The sequence below is a fragment of the Ailuropoda melanoleuca genome, chromosome 1 (assembly GCF_002007445.2).
Source record: "Ailuropoda melanoleuca isolate Jingjing chromosome 1, ASM200744v2, whole genome shotgun sequence".
In the NCBI taxonomy this organism is placed as follows: Eukaryota; Metazoa; Chordata; class Mammalia; order Carnivora; family Ursidae; genus Ailuropoda; species Ailuropoda melanoleuca.
This window is the reverse complement of record NC_048218.1, coordinates 150,798,764-150,822,840: the sequence shown is the minus strand read 5'-3', so window position 1 is coordinate 150,822,840 and position 24,077 is coordinate 150,798,764. Positions and strand designations below refer to the sequence as shown.

At 37.2% G+C, this 24,077-nt stretch overlaps 1 protein-coding gene across 4 annotated transcripts in view; it reads left to right on the top strand.

The window, feature by feature from the left end:
* The window catches only part of THSD7A (thrombospondin type 1 domain containing 7A), a 427,484-nt gene that overhangs the window by 330,543 nt on the left and 72,864 nt on the right, over nt 1–24,077 (top strand). For all 4 annotated transcript variants that reach the window (XM_034668383.1, XM_034668378.1, XM_034668381.1 and 1 more), the window contains 4 exons: nt 5,563–5,797; nt 10,073–10,188; nt 18,780–18,912; nt 20,193–20,296. In XM_034668383.1, coding sequence (XP_034524274.1) covers nt 5,563–5,797; nt 10,073–10,188; nt 18,780–18,912; nt 20,193–20,296 — 588 coding nt within the window. The remainder of the gene's footprint in view (nt 1–5,562; nt 5,798–10,072; nt 10,189–18,779; nt 18,913–20,192; nt 20,297–24,077) is intronic.

Below are 24,077 nucleotides of genomic sequence, written 5' to 3'. Positions count from 1 at the left end.
ATGCTGCTTCACAAAATAAAAGATAAACTTTTATTTATCTCAGTCGTAACTTCACTATTGAACATTATAGTGAAGATTATATAACTTCTTGTATTAATATGAGATGGAGTTGTTTTGTAGTAACAAACAGCTTAGAAGCTCAAAAACTTAAAAGAAAAATTATTCCTTCCTTATGGGAATTTTGCCATGGCGTTGGGCAACTTTCGAAGGCAGTCTGCCCTCCGTGAAATGTCTCAGCATTGCACCTCCATATGAAGGCCTACTCCCCATGCCAGTGGAAGAAGATAGCTGGAGGGTCTGTCTGCCGATTCCAAAGCATCAGCGTTAGGCTGTTCTATACAGAAGTGACTTATGTCCTTTCTACTGACGTTTCATTGGCAAAGCAAATCATAGTCATGGCTTGAATTTGAACCTAACTTCAGTCATGGCGCAGAGTGGGGGAAATATAGTCCTAGTGTGTGCTAGAGAAAGATGAGGGCTAGCTCCTGGTCTTCGCCTGATTTACTTAGTTTTCTTATGGTATGTGTGTCTGCATGTGTGTGTCCACATTTCTCTCTGTCTGTATCCATAGATACATGACAAAGGACTAGTCTATATGCCCCCAATTCAGGAGGCATACTCAAGGAGGAGAATGCAGAGAGCATGTCAAGATTTTTGTGGAGGTTTCTATAGCCTCTGAGACTCACAAGGCCATCCAGGCCCTCACTGGGCACTGGTTTGCTGGCCGCAAAGTGGTAACTGAAGTGTATGACCAGGAGCATTTTCATTACAGTAACCTTTCCACGGGAACTTGACCGTATTCCCTGGATTTGCACTTGCCTCTTCTTTCCTCTGGGTTTTATAGAATGATTTGTTAGTGTCTCAGGCCTAGCCATCCAGTGTGGGGATAAAGGTGCAGATGTTATTGGCCCTGGAAAAAAAAATTGTTTTGGGAAGATCTGAAAGGAAGCAGTCTTTTAATATTTCAGCCTGGCATATTTTCAGTATAAATAGTAGGATGTTGAATTTGAATAAGAAATTTAAAAATTGATGTTAGATTTATAGCCTTCTGAATTTTTTGAAACCATATTTAAAAAGAAAAAAATGATTTTCAAAATGTTTTCCACTGAGTATAATAACTTCTGTTAATTCTCATTACATAGTTAATTATACTTACAGAACAAGAAATGAGAGGATTTTTTTTTTTTGGAAAGTTCAAAGTGACCTGAAATTGTAACTTCATCAGCCAAATTTTAGTGTCTTTACACCTGCTTTAAAAATACAGAAAATAGATGCAAATTGAAATAGAATTATGCCAATTTTTTTCTCAAATAATTAGCAGTCTTCAAAAATTATATTTTAAAGTATAAAACATTGAGGAGGGGAATATTAGTATTTTGACTTTGGGTTTTCACAGCTAAAGGGTTTTAATCCTAAGATCCAAGGAGCACTTTTATTCCTGGACGAATTTCAAGAATCCAGAATCCATTAGCTGCGTATATACACATGGAATTCTGCCTTCCAAGTAAAAGTACTGTCACTTCCTCATCCTCCCATTCTTGACTTTGAAAAAGGAGTTCTGTTTCCGTCTGTCCCTGCATAACCACAACCACCACACGAGATTTATGCAGACTCCACGGTGGAATGTCTCCTGCCTCTCTCTGCAAGGGAAAACAAAGGGGAGGAGTAGGGATGGCTTGCTACAGCAACATCTTCTGAGGTTCTCTGTGGCCAACATTCTTCTTTTCAGTTCCCTGAAATCATGCCATTGTTCGCCCAGGGATGGTCTGCTGTCAAGGGGATCCGGGCTGCTATAAGCAGGCAAAATTATAAGCATTTTAGAACTGTAATTCATAGTACACTAGTAGCCATTCCTTAGCGTGGGCCCAATCCCTTCCTTATCCTCCTTGCCAGTTACTTCTCCGTGTGAACTTTGTGCTCCAGTGGACTGCATCAGTATCTCTAATTCCCCATGTCTTATCTGCCTGCATGCCTTAGCTTTTAATTATTCTGCCTAAGTAAAATGTTCCCTTCTTTCTCTCCCTTCCCAGATGCTGCTTGTCAAAATCCCACTCCTTCGAGACTTACCTCAATGCCTCCTACTGAGGCATTTTTCAGTCGCCCCGAAACTAATGGAATCTTACACTTTTGAATCTCAATTATGCTACCTCTTTGAACGTGATTACTGTATTCCGCCTAAAATCATACCCATTTGTAAGCTTGCCCACCCCTACTACTTTTCCCCACTGCATTATAAGATCCTTGAGAGCAGCAAAAACTATTTCTAACCTGTGTAGGTATCTATCTCTTGAAGTATTGCACATAAACATTGCATACTATAGAACTCAATACATATGTATCCAATTAATGTTTTGAACAAGGTTCTTTTATCTTTTCAATCCACAATTTAAATTGTAAGGACTTCAGTGCTAGAACCAGGAACACCATAGCTCTGTTCAAATGTCCTTTTATAGGTTTGGTGTGGGGAGGAAAAATCACTTTTTCATTTTTATAAGAGAAGTTTCACATATAATAGTTGGTATTTTTATACAAGCCTGGACATTTATTTATACAGTAGAATTTCATCAAAGTATTATAAAGTCTTTCCACTTGACAGAATGATAGAAAGCCTATATAGTCACATCAGGATGAAGCGTATGTTTTTATGTGTCCGAGGATTTTTTTAAAGTACCGTCTATCACTAATTTTGTCATTGGTGACATTTTATAATTTCCCCAGTACTATGGAAATAGTCCCATATGTCTGGAATTAGATCCTCCCATAAATAATAAATAATTTCAATATTATATCTATCAATTTTTCTACCATAAACTTATTCCCAAAATAACAGGACGATGCTGCAATGACTGATTACCCCAAGTCATGCTTTCGAAATTGCCATGTCGTTGTCATAATTAAGACCACATTGGGGCTTATCTGCACAAGTATCCTGACATAAGACCAAAACTGCTGATGTGGCTTTAATGTGGTTTGGGGCAAGAAAATAAATAGCCTTTATGTCTGTAAACTTAACAGCCATCTTGCAGTTCCTTGACACGTTACGCTGATGTCGTAGAAGTTTTTTTCCTATCAGATGTTCCAAAAGCAACGAGTCAATTCCAATGTCAAAAACAATTCAAGAGTTTTAGAATCACAGTTTAAACAGCATACATACTGAAATAGTGAAAATGAGGTAAATAAATGCTTTTTCCATAGAAGATCAATAATTTTACTATTAAATATAAAGTTATGCTTAAAATGGTTACATAAAATGTATATATTTAATGTCTATAATTAAGTATTTGTCTCAGAGATAAGATTGGATAAATCTAGAGCCTCAGGGAATGGGTTGCAAGAGTGCTCATTTACTTCTCCAAGATCCAATTAGTATGTTTTAGAATCCGTTCCTATTCAAATCTTAAACTTCTTTTCTGAGGCTGCCAGGGTCACTGAGCTGTGTGATGGAGGACAGGCTATGATCTGTGACAGATGTTTTCACCATCATGAAGCAGGGGACTTTAATGAAATGCTGCTTAATGCAGGTTATTCTGATGTTGATCCCATGTTCAATACTGTATAAATGATTCTGAATTGCAGTTAAATTCTCCCAGACACTGCCTACCGATTTCTTTGCTGAATTAGAGGGATGTACTTAATCATAAGTGAAGCAATAAATGAAGATCATCTCAGGGTGTGGATTGTTTATGACTTTTACCCATGTCTCAAATTTTGGGTCCACCTTCCACATGAGGATCAGTAGCTATTGAATCACCTTTTCTTATTTTACAGCCAGGTTTTTTTTTTTTTTAGATTTTTTTAAAATTTATTTATTAGAGAGAGTGGGGGGGAGGGGCAGAGGAAGAGAGAGGGAATGAGTGGGAACCCTCAAGCAGACTCCCCGCTGAGCATGGAGGCTGACGCGGGGCTCCAAAATCATAGACCCCGAGATCGTGACCTGAACCGAAATCAACTCAGCCACCCAACTGACTGAGACACCCAGGTGCCCCAACAACCAAGTATTTTCTGTTCCTAAAATTCAAAAGGCTACATAAGTTCAAATAGATTAAATCCAAAGGCTACATAAATTCAACTAGATTAATTTATCAATAAAATAAGCAATAAATTCCTCCTATAGTCTGCTTTTAACAATATAAAGCTCTTTATTTTTGTAATTGGCATTATAAATAGCATAGTGGTAAGAAACCGGGCTCCATAAATTCTGAGTCATTACCATTACATCATCTAAGTTGTACTGGCTCATCCACTTTATAATTTTTAACTTGTAAGGCAGTTTGGGGTATAAAATGAGGTCCCCCCTACAAAGTGCTTATAACTGGGCTAACACATAAAAAATGTTTCCATAATGACAATTTCACACCATATTCTATTGATTTAAAGACACAGGCCTTTTACCTTTTATCATCTCTGTAATTATTGCATCTTACAATGGATGCATTTTAAAACCACTGTAGCCAGACAGCAATTATAACATAGCTGTCAATGCTAGTACTTGAATTCTGTTGTTATTCTGGTGGCAGTAGCGATTTCATGATATTTCTGCCAAAAATAGACCAAAACAGCTAAGAACCATTCCTCGGTTGCTTGCTTAAATCTTTTGTTGACATCATCTGGTGCAATTAAGAATGCACTAGCATCAAAACTTAGAAATGGGTACCAGTATCCTGGAAGAAAGCCCCAGAGACAATAGGGAGCACTTTTTTGAAAAAAATCCTGCATCAGACACTTTTGGTACCATAGGCATGATTCTGTATAGGAGGGCAAACTTATGATAACTGTGAGTTAAAAAGTGGCTCAAAAGATTTGGACTCTGAATGTAAAGGGAATTTAAGAATGTCTTCCCTTGTAACGTGTGCAATTGAGTGATATATTTTTTAAAACCATGTAAATAAATCCTACAAATCTATTTCAGTAAGCATACAGTAAAAATTAGGATTGATAAGGAAGCAGTGTATCATAGTTTAACTTGTAGCCATTGCTCTTTCTTTGACACACAAAATCATAATATATCTTACAGCCAATGACATCCTAGATTTGAAGAAACATGGTACTGTCATTACTACATGGCTTTTCCAGTAATGCTGAGGAAGACCAGATAGCATCAGTTGATTTTAAACCCCTGTTTCTATTCACCCTGAAGCCTAATACATTAAAATATGCAGTACTTTAAACCACATATTTAAAATTTTCAATTTGGGGGATAGCATTTGAAAACACACTGGGTTTTCTGCACCCACAGAATCTCAATCCCCATGTTTCCCTTACTCAGCAATCCCTAGGTTCCATTTGTACCTCATTTTCTGCTTCTCTGGAGGATAATGGCCACTGTCTTTGAGGTCCTCCATAGTCCCCCCCAATGTGCATATTACATAGCTTAAATTTTAAGCCAGAGGGTGCCAAATGACATAAGATAAATATGTAGTTTGCCTTCCTAGCGGTGTGCTGGTCACACAGTATGTGCTAACAAATGGCAGGTATCATTGTTATTGTTAATTCCAAAGGGAGAGAATGGTAAGTTTCCTGTTGGCATCATATGTGATTGTCTTATGTTGTCCATTTTTACAGGTGGAGCTCACTGTCCAAATAGCAGCACTTTGCAAGAGGTGCGCAGCTGTAACGAGCATCCCTGTACTGTGTACCACTGGCAGACTGGTCCCTGGGGCCAGTGCATCGAGGACACTTCAGTATCATCCTTCAACACAACCACAACTTGGAATGGGGAGGCCTCTTGCTCCATTGGCATGCAGACAAGAAAAGTCATCTGTGTGCGGGTCAATGTGGGCCAAGTAGGACCCAAAAAGTAAGGACTTTAGAAAGACAACAGTAAATCCTGTGGTCAGCCATGCAAGGGATTGGCTCAGGCTTCACTTATTTCATGCAATGAAGCATTTTGATGCTTGTCACACCTGTCCTCAAGAGGAAGATTTGTTTGTTTTGAATGTCCACGCTGATAAAGTTATAACAGCGTCAGAGTCTTGTACCTGGGATCTATAAATGCTGTAGAAATATTTCTATGTGGTACCCACTTTCAGTTTTACAGTAGCACTTTCTCCTTTTATTAAGCTAGTGGGGCAGTGAAAGGAAGGCTTGCTCTGGGCCTGGCTGATCAATGATGACAGTAGATGGAGTCCTAGCAGTCAGGTCATCCGTGACCTCCCATGTACCCGTAGGCTACGGAGTCTGCCAATCTAGTTTAATTGGGCTCTAGCCTTCTATGATCTGCCTTTCATTTCCCCTAGAAAATACTATATCAAAAATACTGAGGCCAAACTTATTACGTCTTTTAATGGTTAAATGAATAAGCCATTTACTTCCAAGAGAGAGCCTTGGGATAGGATGAGTGTTATGATAAGTAGAAAAACCATCAGTTTCTCACTGTGGTTACAAATAGTGTAATAACAAGGCAAACGATTTGCTAGAGGGGAGGACAGAAGAACCAGAGTTGGCATATTATATGTGCCCTGTGAGAAATATAAACACAAACATGTCAGGGCATAACTGAGCTATCAGTTCTTCAAGAAAATTAATAAATCAGCTCCAAAAACATATTCCTTTAAGGAGGGGACCACTTTTATCTTTTGAGATATAGACAACATAAATCTTTTAGAATTCAAATCTTCTTGGCCATGTGAAACATAGAAAGTCAAGCCAGTCAGTTTTACATTGGTATAAAAACAGCCTCATAATTTCCAAATACTTGGTCAGGTGCTTCAGTATTATGTGTGACCTTAAGCATGATCCTTAACTGATTCTGGCTTTAGTTTTAAAGTTTATTGAAAAGATTTAATTTTTTTAAAAAATGCTAATATAAGCACTCAAATAAATCTGGCAAAGTATTATTTTCTCTTAAAAATTTGAGATCCTTCCTAGTGTTTCAGGGAAATGGTAATAATGTACCTGATGTATGGAAAACTTCAGGGGATAAATAATAATCCCATTAGGAGTTGTTTTTACATGGCCAGGGTTCCAGACGTTAAGGATATTTTGCCCCAAACTTCATTTGATTATATAATTTGAAATTCTGAAACATTAGAAAATATATGCCAGGAAGACTTGAATAAATTGAGAAACTATTCCACATCCTTAATTGGTAGCCCCAAACCACTATTTTAATAGAAATCATGCTAAAGTTGTAAGCAAGGTAACAGGAAGTTAATGTTCAGTGTATTAAAATTCTCTGGCAGTAACAGCAGGGGCAGAAGGAGGATTTGGGGTCTTGCTGGGACAAGCATGCAGGTAGAAATATTCCCTGTGGAGGGTTCTAACCTGACCAACCTGGCACAAGATCGAGGGTTGTTAGGCTGAGCTGCTACATGTTGGCTCACTCTGCCCGTTCCACAGTTAATCACCTGCAAACATCGCTGTTGATATTTTCCTCACTTATCCAAGTCACAGACCGTTTTTGCTAAGCAGTAGGTATGCATGTGTATAAACCTATCTGTGAAAGAGCCTGATGGATTAGTGTCATTAAGTCATTCAATAGGAAGGGTATCCTGAAGCCCCATGTCAAGCTACCACAATAATCCATTAAAAATTTGCTTTGCCCTTGCAGCCTTTATTCAATGACCTGGATACGTGTATAGATTTGTCAAACTAAATGGATTTACTTTGCCATTAAAGTTCTGAAAAATTAAGCAAATACTGTGAATCCAGAAGAAGATGTTACTGCCCTTATCCCTAAAAGCTAGGTTAAATTCAGTGACTGCTTTTCAGTGCTAGGCCTTTGAAACAAAAATGCAAATAGAAACATTGTTTTAAACTCCTCTTAATAAAACAGATTACTGTGCAATGGTAAAATCGATGTTATTGATCTTATCTATCCTCTGAGTAACAGACTTCAACTCCTATCACATCTGTTTAATTTGACCTTGAATAAGATTTGGGGGGAAATCAATTCCTTGATTTAAACCACAAACACTAAATACAAACAGTACAAAGGAGAAAAGAAGCATGTTGACTGAACCAATTGCTTCGCCAAAGGAAGTCTGAATTCATTTTATTGGATGTAATCTAGGCTGTATAATTTATCTTTGTGTGTTCATTTAACAGCTTTGTTGTTAGTAATTTTGTTCTCCACAGTTATCCAAGTATCTTGCTGTGGGTATTTCTAAACTAAAACAGAATTTTGGAGGTTGTCAATGATAACATTGTAAATTCCATTGATTTATAAAAGGCTGAAATTTGAAGAGTTTGCTATGAATGCTCTCTCATTATTAAAGTTGTAAAATTGCTTCATTGAAGAGGAGTGCCTCCAATAATAATTACTAATCAATAATTCCATAATTCCAAAAGAATTAATGGTATTATATATGGGGTTTTGCCATATAGTATTTCCTGGCTAAGCATGCAGGTTAAATTATAATTCTAGTGATTTCTAATTTCATTCTTAACAATCCGTAACTTCTGTGACTGACATCTAAATTTCTTTGTTGTCCTAGCAATTGGGAAAATCCAAGGTTATCCTCAACATAAACCAGGGAGATTCTTTTTGAAATCTTGAGTCCAATATATTTTTCAAATCCACTTCCCAATAAACCCTAGTGATGTAGAGTGAAAGATGAAAGCATGTCTCTGTATAATTGAATAGAACATAATATTTATGTATGAGATGGAACATGTAGATAAATAAGTGTAATACAAGTTCTATAAAAAGTGAAGTGTCAGCAAAGTCTTATAAAGAAATTATGGAAAGGAGATTAATGATGTTGATTTTTTTTTCAGTCATAGTTCAGTTGTGAAAACCTGATTAACTTACTTGTTAAAAGACAATTTATCCTGCATTACAGAAAATTTGGCTTCTCCCATTGGGAGTATTTTTAAATCCCATTTTTCACTAAATTGCCAGGTTATTCCAGCAACTAACAATACTAGTGGTTTGGTTTATTTCTTTACTGCCTCTTAGCTTCCTTGTTAGAGATTTATATGACCTCAAAAGAGAACTCCTTAGAATCAGAATAAGTTACTTTTAGTCACATGAATTATGCTATTATGTTTTGTTGTCCTTAATGTACATACTCTTCTAATGTTAATGCAGGCGGTCAGTATTTGACCACTAGCAATAGTAGAATCAGGTCTTGAAGATACAGAGAAGAATTGGGAAACTTAAAAATCACTTAAGTATATAATCAACAAGACAGTATACTTAAAACTCATACAACAGCTTCCTAAAGTTGTCTTTTAAAAAGTGAAAAATTTTGTATAAAGTAAGACATTTCAGTGTTTTCTCATTATCTTTCTCTTGTATTCCCAATAAGTAATAGATGTTTGCCTATTTTTGAAAATAATTAATTTGACTACAATTTGTCAAAAACAGTGTTTTATTTTTCTTTGAATTACTGATTGACTATTTTTGTTTCATTTATATTTACTCCTTTTCTTCCAAAAGTATTTTAATTTATAAGTATATTTAAAATCCCATAATTGGGATAATTTGAAACTGGGGACAACATGGAAGAAAAAAATAAGAATAGAGACACTAAATGAAACCAGGGATAAAGCAAAAAAACTGCTTATCATAATGCTCTATATACTTTTAGTATTTTGCTATTATGAAATATATAGCTGTAAATATAGTCCTCTTTGAGCATGTACTCTGTATTGAAAATATTCCATTATAAATTTGTTTTATGCCACACATATTTTGTAAAAATAAAGTGTACAATAACCTGGAAACTTATAATCAGCAATAAGCCTATTTACCTATACAAAGATGCAGAATTAGTCCTTAAATTAGTAATTTGAATTTCTACAAATTTCTTATAGAGCATGTTAGAAAATTGTATTTATTAATGGAGAGATTTTTATAAGGGGATAAGGTATAATTATTATATTTTGTTCTAGTAGCACAATTACTATTATTAAATTTATACATCCTGACTTGAGAAGTTTTATTGAGGTCCAGTTTGGGAGAATTAATTTAGTTGCATAGTTCTTAGCAAAAACAGACTCCTGGAAGTTAAATAATACAGGTTGGTGACTGTTAACCATTTTAGTAATGAAAAACTTAAAGATAATAAATTTCCTGGTTTTCCGGGTTACCAAAGAGGCCAAGTAATTTCCCTTTGCATTTTTCTAGGTGTCCTGAGAGCCTTCGACCTGAAACAGTGAGGCCCTGTCTACTTCCTTGTAGGAAGGACTGTATCCTGACGCCTTATAGTGACTGGACATCATGCCCCTCCTCATGTAAAGAAGGTATGAGCTACAGAGTTCTGAAAGCAACTCACCCAGAAAACACACTCACCAGGCAGGACCTCCGTGTTCTCCTGGCTAAGCAATGTTTGTGATTCTCACATGGGGCTGAGTAATCCTGGTTTGTCATGCATGCCATAAAATTCTAATTTCTTTCTAGAAAAATGGCACAGCTTTATAAAACCAAACTAATGAGTTTTATGCCAAAAACTGATCTAAGACTATATGATATAAATCAATATGAATGGATTCTAGGCTTTATTATAGTAATAAGGTTTCCTTTAACATTAATTCTAAAAGAATGTATAGTCCTTCTGTATTTCAAAAAGAACGTACATCAATCTTATCAGTACTCACAGCTTCCAGCCCTCTTACTGGCAAGAAATAGATAGCCATGGGCCCAGATTGACCATAGATTCAATTATGCAGCCCCCAAGGCTGGGAATAAAGGAAAGAGAAAAATGGCCAGATTGTACCTCTTCCAACACGTACGTGCCATGAGGCATTTGCAAGATGACGATTTGCTCCCAGTTTGGTTTGGTTTTGCTTTTATTACTCACAAAGACTCTTTCATATCATGGCAGACACTTTGATGATTCTTTACCCTCTAGGATGGGGTCCTTTTTCATTGCTGCTGAGAGAGATGTTAATATCCTCCAGGTGACTTATGCAATACCTGAGTAAATTTTCTCTCAGTGTCATGGACGACACTCTCCTCTTTTTTTTTTTTTTTTTTACTCTCCCAGCAAATACAGATCATTTTTCTTAAATTTCTTAATTTCTTTTATGCTTTTATTTTATATATATTTCCGGACTCTTACTAAAGAGATTCCATTAAGATTCAACTTCTAGGGGTGCCTGGGTGGCTTAGTTGGTTAAGCATCTGACTCTTGATTTCATCTCAGGTCATGATCTCAGGGTTTATGAGCTCAAGCACCGTGTCTGCGCTCCACACTCAGTCCAGAGTCTGCTTGAGATCCTCTTTCTCCCTTTCCCTCTGCCCTTTCCCCTGTTCACTATCTCTCTAAACAAATGATATCATTTAAAAAAAGAGAGAAAGAAGAATCAACTTCTAGATTAACAACTATTTTAAATTGCCAAAAATCATTTAACTTTAAGATACTATATGAGATCATAAATTTAATAGTGGATTGTTTTTACAGTGTGATTATCATTTTATAGAGTTAAATCATGAGTTCCTTTTTATGCTTTCTAAAAAATTTTAGGTATCCTTGAAACATCAAATAAGATTAAACCATAAAGTAAGCAAGAATATAAAATTCTGATTTTAAAAGTCTTTTAAGACAGCTAAACAGGTTTTGGTGCAAAAAGTTTTAAGCATTAACATTTTCAAGACAATGTTAATAACATTAAACTTAGTCATAAAGCAGTGTCACTGATAGTTTTTCCAGATTTTCTTCTCTTATTTTCTTAAAAACTAAATAGCATACGATATCGTTTGATTTGGTCATAATCAGCAACAGAATTGTACTTTATCAGTCAATATTTGTGTGATAATTGCTAGTTCTTCATCACTACAATAAAAAAGTAATTCATTACATGGAATTCATGTGCTTTCAAATTTTATTCTTAATGTTTTTATACTTCATCTTCATGTTAGTGTAAGATAAGGCATTTATGATAATTCCCAAATACATGCGGTTACACTTATAATCATGTAATTAATAAACTAACATAAACCTAACATTTTTAAGTGAAATTTTTGAAGGTGGGAAAAACCTTTGCCTTTTTCTTATATTAAATACATCCTTTTACTGAGTAAAGTATTTTAAAAGTTGAAATGCTCTTAAGTATTTCAAGGAAATAAAGTTGAAAAAAATAAAATATTCCATTAAGTTGATTCTAGGATAGTCACAAAAGTGAGGAATCAGGTAAATTTTTCTCAGCAAATCTGGTTTGAACACCTGTCTTGGCCACTTAGCAGCCAGGTAACCTTATGCAAGATATTTAAGTTTGCCAAGCCTTGCTTATAACATCTATGAGTTGTTCTGTGGCACAAATGGGATAATATATGGTAACGTCCTCTATGCTTTGTGAACCATGGTCCAACTGACATAAAATTTGTTAGCCTATTGTTTATTTATTTGTTTGTTTATCCATCCATCCATCCATCCCATATTTTCTTTTTGTTTAAGTTCCTGTAGGAAATAACCTCCATGCTGCATATGGTCAGTGTCTAGTGAATGTTTTAATTTGACTTATTAAATGTAGTCTTTTCTTAGAAGTTTGTGTATCAGTGTGAGAAAAGTATTTAGATCATGATGAAGAAAAAAATGTGATTATTATTTGTTAAGTATATGTTGATATGTTTACAGATAATTGTTTTTAAATGCTCATCATGTCATTAAACATTATATGTATTATTTTAAGCAATTATTCATTTTTTTCTTTCTACAAAGATTTCTCAAATAAATATAATATACCAAGCACAGTTTTAAATATAAAGGATATAGCGGTAAGAAAGGAAATCAATGTTCCTTGCTTTCAGGAAGCTTACAATCTGGTGATATGAGACAGACCAGGCATTTAATGATTGTTCTAATCTCTCAATAAGTAGGAAGGATCAAGGCATGGGTACAGGGGGGTTGATGAAAGAAAAGATGTGACATCACTTTGGAGAATGCAAAAGCAGACAAGCTAATAACATATAGAATTTCTAAGCACCATGGAGTGCCCACTTCATCATGTCTTTAAAAAAGGATTGCTCAACACAATTGTCATTGTTTCTCCAGCCATGTTCAGCTGCCTGAGTGCAGGAAACGTGTAACAAAATAATTGGTTTTGATTAGAGTTGGGGCTTTTCCAGGAGAGTACAAGGAAAAAAAGAGAGGTACAGGGAATCCAGGGTGCTTTCAAGGGAATCCTCATTGTAACAATGGAGTATGGAATCTCAGTTGGGTTGGGATGGAAGTGAGGTCATGAAGGGAATTATAGATAATGAAAAAGTAATAAGAAAAGTGGACTGGCAGTCTCAGCTGAGTTTGAAGAATTTTAGTAAAATGAGAACTGAAGCCGTTGAACTGGAAGGTTAGGAGGAATGATAGGAAAGTAAGATGTTTTAATATGAGTGTGCAAGTGCTAATGATAATAGCATCAGAGGATGAACGGAAAGTGCTAGAAATTGATTGAAATGGAGGAGAAGGTCATTGAGGATGAGGAGGTACCGTAATTCAGAGCCCAGCACCTTGCATGGAATAACCATGTGGTTGCCAAAGCCAGCAGAGTGGTGGCAGGGGTAGGAAGAGCAAGGATTACAAGTGAGGGACGTTCTAAAGTTGTTAATTAATGAAATGTTGGTAGCTGGCTCTGACAAGGTGCATAGCTGATGGAATGTTGATGACAGAGGAGTCGGAGATTTTTTTAAGATAAAAGAAGAAAAGTCTAGGAAATGGCTAGAATCAACTTCCCCTGACAAAAAATACAAAGGAAACTTTCCAAGGAGAGATAGAAGTTGAGAGACCATGTGTTCTAACGGGTGTTAAGGTGGAAGGATTGGAGGATGGTATAAAATGAGAAATTGAAAATCGGGTTATGCACGTAGGGAGCGCTGTGAGTCCAGATGTTGGAAGACACGTGCAGGTGCTCAGGAGAGGGTGGTGGCAGCGGGGCTTGTGGTGATTGACAGACATGTGAGATACAGAATGAGTTTAGTTGGGCTGGTCTCTTGAAGGATTTAGTAACTGCTGTGAATTGAAATGCACGGTGCCACTAGGATACTGTTCTCTCCCCTGCAGTTCCTGGGTGGTGGTGGCCAAGGAGGGCAAGAACACCAGCTCAGAAACTGCTGTCCTGTGACAGGAAGCTCTCGGAGAGGCAGGGCTGTGTTTGGTTGAGCACAGGTCATCTCAGCAGGAGCAGGAGACCAGCCTGCTTGTTCCATTTGGAAGCTCTGTATTGAGTCTCATGTAACAAAAGGCTTTCAGAAACCCGAAACCTAAGCACTCAGACTTAAAAAGAATAACTCTAATTGTGTATTGAGGAAATAAAGCCTAGGGGGTGGGAGAGGGGGTTGCTATTGGACAACAGTGCCAAGATGCATTGTGTGCCTGGAGAAGCTTGTTCTGTTTTTGCCTGTAGACTCTGCTTTAACTGATAATAACGATACAATGGTGTTATAGAAAACTAGCCTATTGTTGTAAGGGAAAAAAAGCAATGACATGTGGTTAGGGTGTTCTTCCTTTTCCATTATTTGGTATGAAATGGGAATAATCCAAGCTTCATTGAAATAACACTGACTTCCGCACACAATTAGAAATAGTAAATGGGGTTCTATGTTCAAGGATAGATAATAGCAATAGAAAATCAACTCAAGGATAGGGTGTTTTTTTAATTCTGCAGGTAAAGTCTAAATCTTATTAGAGTTTTAAACTTATGAAAATGTGGAGCCACCCTCCCTTTAAAAATCACTTTAAAGAGGTAAAATTACACTGTCGTATTGCAGAAGATGGAATAGAATAGCTTAGCATGCCAGGAAGAACAAAAAGAATTATTTGAAATGTTATTCAGCCCTCTCTCAAGGTATGTCTTGAAAGTCAATGCTGATAAAGATCAGTATTGAGTAGAGAGTAGTTTTAATCCCCAAACCAATACACTTGTTAACTTTTTCCAAATTTTTATAAATTTTTACACAGGACTTTTCTAAAAAAAAAAATAGGCAACATTTGTGCATATAAATTACTTGTACCTATGATATTAAGAATAGCAATACTTTTGATTAAATAATACATTTCACTGTTCAAATTCTGTTCACTCCTTTTTTTCTAACTGCATTATTGACTTGAGAACTGGAAGGGGTATTGCAGAGACATCTATTCTACCTTGATGCCCTGAAGCAATATGGCACTAGAGTTACCCCCAAAGATATGAAAACTACTTCTACAGTTTGCTTCTTGCATGAAATACTTCCCTTTCAATTTCCTAGCACTCTGCTGCTCCAGCCTGCCATCCTTCCCCCATCTAGCTTAACAAGTCTCGGTTTTGCCTGCCCTTTAAATCCTCCATCAAGTAAATTCTCTGGTGAAATTTATCTTGAATGTCTTAAGATAATCTGTAAAATGCTGTAACTATGTGAGAGATTGCATACCCTCTGAGTCTGTGTGCCTCATTATCACATAATTGTCTTCTGAATATCTATTTCTATCCTAGATAGATATTTTCAAGTATAAACACTACAGGAATATTTCTTTATATTCCCCATGTTTATTATTTCCAATGAACAAAACGATCCCTTATTTTTTTAATTTTTTTATTTTTTTTTTTTTAAAGATTTTATTTTTATTTATTCGACAGAGAGAGAGACAGCCAGCGAGAGAGGGAACACAAGCAGGGGGAGTGGGAGAGGAAGAAGCAGGCTCACAGCAGAAGAGCCCGATGTGGGGCTCGATCCCACAACGCCAGGATCACGCCCTGAGCTGAAGGCAGAGGCTTAACCGCTGTGCCACCCAGGCGCCCCGCTTATTTTTATTAATTCTCAGTGCATAGACTTCGTACCCCTGTGCTTCCTACTATAAGGAAGTGGATAAAAGGAAACAGAAGATGTTAACTAACAGTCTAGTTGAGAAGTGAAATAAATGTGTTTGCTCATGTAAGCAAATATGTATTAAATCCTTACCATGTGTGACTGGTGTTCTAGCTACTAAGACACAAAGATAAATGGAAACTGTGTATGTCTATCAACCACAAACAATAAATTGGGTGAAGATCCTTACAAGAAACTATGAAGGTTGTAAAATTCCAAGTTTGCCAGCTCAAGTTATTAGTGAGAAACCCTCCACTTTTCTTTTAAAATATGTGCCGTATGGGCCATCCCTTTGCATTCTGATCTGAGGGCACTGTAACCTGGCTGAGCTCCACAGTGCTGTTTCATGAGTATACAGGTAATTTCCTAACTGAGATCTGAGAGTCAACGCACCTCCCATTGGATAGAAACGTGGACATGATACTTCCTGTGTAACCCCATTAAACTTCCTCTGTAGGTGTTACAGCTTTGGAAGGTGCTGCTTTCATCAGCTCACAGCCTCTGTTCTGTGGGCTGCATGAGGTCAAGGTATTTGAAGTTTTTTAAGAGTAAGCGGATTGCCACTGTGGAATCAATTATGGAAGTGAAAAGAGTTATCGTGATCTTATATATCAAATACAAGCTGTGGACGTCGTGATGAAAAGGCACTAGAATGTTTCAGAGTTGTACCTGAGGTGAAATTTTTGCTTTCAAGTCGAAAAATGAAGTCGGACTGAAACACTACCTACTGCTTCTCCAGTCTGAACAGCACTGCCTGTGTCCCATGCGAAAGTTAGTGATGAGGAGCTTTATTGTATAAGTGCCGCTGAGCTCATTGGTGGAACTCATTGTCTCCTCCAAGTTCCAGATCCCTGGGTCTCAATTCCATGTCTATTGTCTACCTGCAGGTGGAGAAGGGTTTGTGAGTTCCTCACTCTGAGAATCTTGACCATCCCGGAAACAAAGACCTGCTCCTCCATGTTCTTTCCTTCTTTTCCCTGTTAAACAAACACCTGCCTCCTTCCCCCAATGCTAAACAAATGATAAGAATGGATAAGTAGTTTGTATACTCTTGTAAAAAGGTGAAAGACAGATCATAACTTTTAAAAAAAAGAAGAGTAGTAGAAAGTGTAAAAGAAGGTTGGAGTCAGGTAGTACATGGAGTTGGGGAGAAGAAGAGAAAGATTACACTATAAAGTCAAAGTTAAGGTAAGCTCCTGCAATTGAGAAGAAAATTAGCCCTGAGATTCTAGTGAACAAAGCAAAACATAGAAGCCTGTAAGAGTCTTAACAGATTGTTAAGGGAAACAAAATTTTCCTAGCTCTAAATTATTAGAGGAATTTATCACCTGGGTCTTAAAATAGGGGCCACTGGAATAACATAACGAATGGAGGCAGCGATAGCAATTTTATTAGAATTTTTTTTGATCTTTCCTTGATAAATGATATTTAATATGTAGAAGTTGCAACTGACATTCAAACTGCTGTTATAACAATCTAAAAAGAAAAAGACTTTGACAATATTTTCAGATGCTTTAATTCTCTGCTACCCACTATCTCCAGCCCCTAATTCCCTACTTTATTGCCTGTCGTATTCTAATTATTCACTGAATTAGTAATACAATCACTAATAGTACGGGTTTCCCCCACAATGGGAATAATCCTAAAAAGTTACATGTGAACCCTAGAATCTTAAATTGGGATAAGATATACAAGGTTATCTATTCCAGTAGATCTCAAACTTGGCTCTTCATTCACAATTCTCTGCCAAACTTTGTAAAAATCAGATTCCCAAATCCAGCTCCCAAGATTCTGACTTAGTAGTCCTGGGTATAGGCTGAGAAATCTGTTTTTGTTGTTATTTTCAGTTTTTGAAAGAAATTCTCCTACATAGTCAGACATTTAGGAATCCTTAATCTGATTCTTTCTCTGCTCTAGTACAGAAATCTTCAATCCACATTGCTGGGAGTCATTTGCCCAGACCATGTTGGGGAATATCCCGACTTCATAAGGAAAGATGTTTCTGATTAGAAAGTTCTAATTGTCAAATCACATTTTTCTACTAACACAGTAACTTTAGGAAAGTTTCTTTTAATTTTTTATTAACCATCCATTGTTAGGGACTGCTAACCCTTCTAAATTTCTCAGTTCTTATATCTGCGTATCAAATATTTAATGATCTTGCAAAAACTAGAAATGCATCAGAGGAATTCTAATGTAAGTAAAATTGTGCCATGTGGTCATTTGTCTTTACTTAAAGTCTATATATTGTAAATTGGAATATCTTTTATTAAAGTTGGCAAGTCTTATATACATTGTCTCTTTCAAATACTAAAATATTTGGATATCTTTAGATGAGTAATACTGTCAAGTTGGTATCTTCATTGAAGGTAAATCTTAATTATTTCCATTGGATTTTTTGAACATAATTTGGAGTTATTTCCTTACAGTAATTGCTGCTGTGAATGCTTCTGTAAAAATTCTGCCTCTAAGAAACCACTTTCATTTCACTACTTACAGCCCTGATGTTTAGAATGTGACCTGAATTGAAGATCTTAAACTGTTTAATATGAATAATAAATGACTAGAATAATTTATGAGGTATGCATTTCAAATTAAGTGAATAACAAAGAAATAAAATTTCACTTTAAAACACTGAATATAGTCTCCTAAGAAAGATTCATTAGAACTGTATGAGTCCCATGTGGTAAACAGGACTAGTGAAATGACATAAAAATAAACTTAAGGTAGAGGAAAATAAATTAATTAGACCTGTCATATTTCTCAAGCGGAAAGAAATATACAAAAGAGCCATTACTTTGTATCTGCACATTAGCAAGGCTAGTTGACTATGGAACTGTTTTCTCTGTTCTTCACATTTTTGAATATAAATTGATCGGGTTCTCCATATAAGGGTCTGGAGAATTTAGAAAATGATTAGACTAGATGAGGCCTCTCATTCAGGGATGTCAGAACACATGTAGCTGGAAGCAATGTAATTTCTTCACACAGGCTGGTATTTGGAGATGGTTTTATCAGTGCAGGGTACAGCAGTTAAACAGCTGCCTCCTTCCAGGGGACTCCGGAGTCAGAAAGCAGTCTCGGCACCGGGTCATCATCCAGCTGCCAGCCAACGGAGGCAGGGACTGCACGGACCCGCTCTATGAGGAGAAAGTCTGTGAGGCCCCTCAAGTGTGCCAGAGCTACAGGTAATGGGGTTACAGAAAAACCGTTGTAAGCAATGCACTGAGCAAATACGTTTTCTTTCCGACGATGAGAAAAGAGAGCCAACGACCGTCCCGTGGGCTCAGTGGCCTTTGCCCTGGTTATGGCTGTGTGTGCCATCTCTTGCCTCTTTAGGGGAGCTGCCCTGTTACCGAAATTATCTCCAGGGGGACAAACACTCGTGTAAATTTCCAAACTGTATCACTAGCTCCAGGGATTGGGGGACATGTCTTATGGTGATATAAGCTATAAGGAATTCAGAGAAATGGTTAATAATTATGAAACACATAAGTAGTTCTTTTCCTGGTAGAGGAATAGCCTATGCATTCCTCCCCTGGCTCCAAAGAGCACCTGTTCCTCGTAAATGCTGGCATTCTGGTTCACAAAATGACATCTTTATTTCAGTGATGCTCATCAGATGTCCGTGCTGTTCGTTTGTGGCCACCTCAAGGAAAATTCAGGTTATTCAAGCTATATATCACCATCTTGATAATTATTAGGGAACTTTTTTCTCGTAACTATTAAAAGAAAGCACCTAATTGAAACTTGATGTGGTACGTAATTGCAGTCTGATGACAGATGATGTATTACGGCATTAACTGATGGAACGTGTGATCACAAAATGGCTCAAGATGAATCTGATGGATCTGATGGCAAATTTGCCATTTTCTCTGTGTTGTATTCTGATATGACAAACAGTAGAAATGTATGTTTACTCTGAACACTGATTGACGACTGTCAGCCCCAAACTTATTTATTTGAGAGATTTGTTTCTGTAAAATGTATTGTAATTGCAGTTTCGGAGTTACCCCTACAGTGCTAACCGAAAGATACCATACAGAAGCCTCATGACTCGAATACAGTTTCATACCTTGAATATAAAACAAACATATGTTATTGAAATGGAATGCATCACTTCTAGTACTATCTGCTACATCTGATGGCAGTCCTAATTTTAAAAAAAAAGTGACAATTATCAACTACACTTCAATTAAAAAAAAGGCTGAATGAATCTATAGAATTCGTTTCTATAGAAATTGACAATGATGAACTCTTGTCTCCGTGGCCATGGAAAGTCCTTGTATATTTAATGCTGCTTTCTACAACGTCTCGATAGAGATCTAAGTTACATATACATAGGACTGAGCATTGTGAAATAAATTCCCACGTGCAGTGGTCAAAGTCGTGTTTCCATGCCACCGTCTCTCCGTGGCTTGCCGGGCATTTCGCCTCCTCCCTATGAGCTTCTGCTGTTTCCCTGCAGGTGGAAGACTCACAAATGGCGCCGGTGCCAGTTAGTCCCGTGGAGCGTGCGGCAGGCCAGCCCCGGAGCGCAGGAAGGCTGCGGGCCCGGACGCCAGGCGAGAGGTGGGAAGCTCCGTTCCACACTTGATTCGCTCTTCCTTTCTCCAGCATCACTCCCTTAGCCACTGGCTTGTTTAGTTCGTCGCTCGGGTGCCATGCTTAAGGAACAAAGCGGCAGACGTCGGTCTGCTTCTTCCAGTTCCACCTAACAGGGCGACACGGAGACCCATCCTTTTCAATTGTGTCCTTTGTTCTTTGACAGGAGCCTAGAACTCCTCTGGTTGAATTTTTCCTTCATTCATATTTAGTAGATAATCAAAGCAAGTTCTTGAGAAGGTTATGACTGTATGGTACCCTGCAGCTTGTTTGGGATTTTTTGGTTAGTTTTTGGAGGGTGGCCTTCCATAGTGGTTTGCTTGTCACCCTCATAGTCAATAAGATCCTTACAGCTTTGCCCATCCATATGAACTAGATATGTGCATGCATGTAATGTACTATAATTGGTTAACTTTCCAGAAATTCTCAGCAGTGACATTACTAATGTTGCCATGGCTGTACCCAATCCTGTCCATATTCAGTACTGATTCTCAAATGGCAGATTTATTTACTCAAAACCTGCCATATGTGGACTGCAATCTGTCTGCTCTGCTAGAGAACATGGAATCTTGCAGAAATGAGTGACAGAAACGTTTCCAACATTTACTGGGTAGTATGGTTATTTACTAGATACTGTGGTTAATACATTCCAAGCTTTGAAGCATGTTGTTGATACTTGTAGCAAGTTCAGCCTTTAGAGAACATGATTGCTTTTATTTATATTGACTTTGAGGATGTAGTTCCTACTACATACTTAAAATGTAGCTGAACATGTAATTAAATACACAGCCACCTTTTTTTTAATTCATAAAAACGTATTTTGCCCCCTCATTTGTGGTTATGTATGTGGTGATGATGCAAAAGTCTGAACATACAGAATTCCAGTTTTTGTTGATTTTGATCCTTGACAGTGAGAAGGTTGCTTTTTTAACTTGAGAAAAATAGCTTCTTTTTGGTAAACATCTTCTATTTTTATCATCGTCCTTTTAGAAATCTTTATTTGAAAACCTAAGTTTTAGTTTATAAGTAATAGTAACTACCTAGTGATTTTTAGAATTTTATTTCATATGCTTAATTTTCCTTATCCTCCCATCAGCTATGGTGAAAACATTCACTATCTCCTGTTACAGTTAGAGAGAATCAGGTACTTAGAATTGCAAGTCATTCTCCCCATTTCAAACCATTCGTTGAGAAATTTAGTGATGCAGGAGCTTCTCGTTCTACCTTGCTCATTCCTCCTGAGTCAGGCATACAGTTGCATGCAACTCGGGACCTGTGTAGAGTTTATAATGAAACAGTCTTGAGTTTGGGAATCAGGAAACATGAGTTTTAGTCTAGTTCTTTCACTAACACAGGTTGAGTCTTGCTCATCCCTTCACTTTCCTGGGTCTCAGTTAATTTACATGAAAAAAAAAAGAGGGTTGGACCAAATGATCTTTCAGGATTTTTCCAATTTTCATATTCTGCAATCTATGCACAGATAATGCCCAGGGATCAAAGTGTGAAATGAAGTTAGGTAAAGCAGATGAAAGCCACATCTTTATAGAATAGCATGGGAGGAAACCTGAGATATGGTAAAACAACAAAAGTGTGAAAACAGCTTCAGTTCCAAATTATTCCTTAACCACTGCACAACTGTGGTTCATTCATTTCCTCCCTCAGAGGCTGAGAACATAATGATCCCCACAGTGCTTCGTACATATTAAGTCTTCCTTCAGTGTTAATTCCTTCTGCCTTCCTGTTAGATCATGGCCCCAGGGAATGTGCATAGAGGTCATAGTAGGCATAAAAGCAACAATATTAACATGGGCCTTTTGGTTTTCGACATGCAATCTGCATAAAAACTGTTCTTTCTGTGATTACTGGCAACTGTCTCATTTCCAACTGAAAATTACCTCTGTTCATCCCTCCTCCTGGGCGTCTGCTTCATAGTATCTGATACTGTGACCCACTGCCAGCATGAAAGGGGGAGCTTCCTCTAGCTTCCTCAGCGCTACTTTCTCCTGCCTTTCTCACTGTTCCATTCTTGGTTTCCTGTTTCTGGTGCCTCTTCCTCTGCCTGTACTTAAATAATGTTTTCTCATCTTGGCATATCGATCTCTTCTATTCTCAGGATATCTGGGAAGAAAAAGTTGCATTATAACCAATCATTTCTGCATAAATACAGAATACATTCAGAAGAACCCCTTTGACTTCCATATGAAGATAGCCTTTTTCTTTGTTGCCTTGGGAGATTAAAGATGCTTTTTCTTAGAGCCTATATTCTTACAGAAACATGAAATGAGGAAAATTAATAGTACAAAAATATCTTTTGCTAGTGGCAAAAAGGCAGAATTTTCTTCCTTTGATGGTCATGGCTGTTTTCAGAACTCTGCATGATTGACCTGTCAGATTCTTGCTATTTTCATCTTTGTTCTTATCTGATCAGAGACTAAAATGCCAACTCATACTAGGTTTTGTTGTTTTGTTTTGTTTTGTTTTTTTGATTGAAATAACTATATGGTAAGGATTAGGATCAATCCGCAAAGACTACAGAGAAGCTACCCCCCGTTTTCTCACGTACGTCAGACTTTCAAGTTCCAGTCACTCATTCAACTGTGATTGTATTCAGAATACTGTGTAGAAAGAGCCAGGAATGTCAGCAAAGGAGGCCTATGTTCAGGGAGCTTACATTCAGTTAGGGAAACGAGATCACCGGTAACGTAACCCAACCAGTAGGAGTTGGAGACTGAAACTGATCCGTTGCAAAAGCAATCATTTGAAGCTAAAGCACTGAAGAAAGACCTAAACGATGGGCTGGGACTTTGCTTGTACCATAATATTAGAATTAAATAGAAAGTTGAGAAAATAAAATCAATTATACAAGCTCAGTATTTGGGGAAAGAAAAACAAAAACATTAAAAGTGTTCACAGAAAATTGGGTAGGTTGAAGCCCCAGAGATGTGAGCTAGAGCCTGTGGTGATTTTGTGGAAGGCTATAAATGTCAGTATCAGTATTTTAGGCCTCGTTCAGTAAGTGACCTAGTTCAGTAACAAGGACCTAGTGAAAGCACCGTTTTATCTGTCAGCATGTACAGAATAAACTAGAATGATAGACGTGTGGGTCTGGATGGCAGCTAGCACAGGGTTGTAGCAATATGAGGCTGAAGTAATAGGGGCTCAGACTGGAACCGCAGTAGGGGGAATGGGCAAAAATAAGTGGATTTTCAACATGCAGTAAAGGAAAATAACTTTAAGACTTAGTGGCAAACTGTAGAAGCAGAGATAGAAATAAGTGACTCAAAGATGATCATATGGTTCTTTAACTCCAATATTTTCAGCTTGAGAGTAGTTGTAATATTGGTGCATTAGAGATGATGGCAGGGGAGCCAACTGGAAATATCCAGGTATGCATTGAAATGTAGGAATGTCACTCTAGAGATAGCTTTGGACAGCAGATAGAAATTTGGGTAGCGTTTCCGTGAAAGGATTTGATGAAGCCGTAGGAGAGGCTAAGATCTCTACAATATATTGTACAGGAGAGAGGTGGTTATTGTGTTTTCCCATTAATAAGTTTCTTTTTTCTCTGATCTGTTCACATTTGTATACTGTTTAAGCTTCCTTTTTACCTAAAGAACTTTAATGACTTTAGCTTTATATTACTATTCCCTTGCTTGGGTCGGAAATGACACTATGTGAGCTAATCTATGGGATTGCTAACTTTAGCATTCTCTGATTCTAAAGATACAAATGCTTATCGCATGGCTTT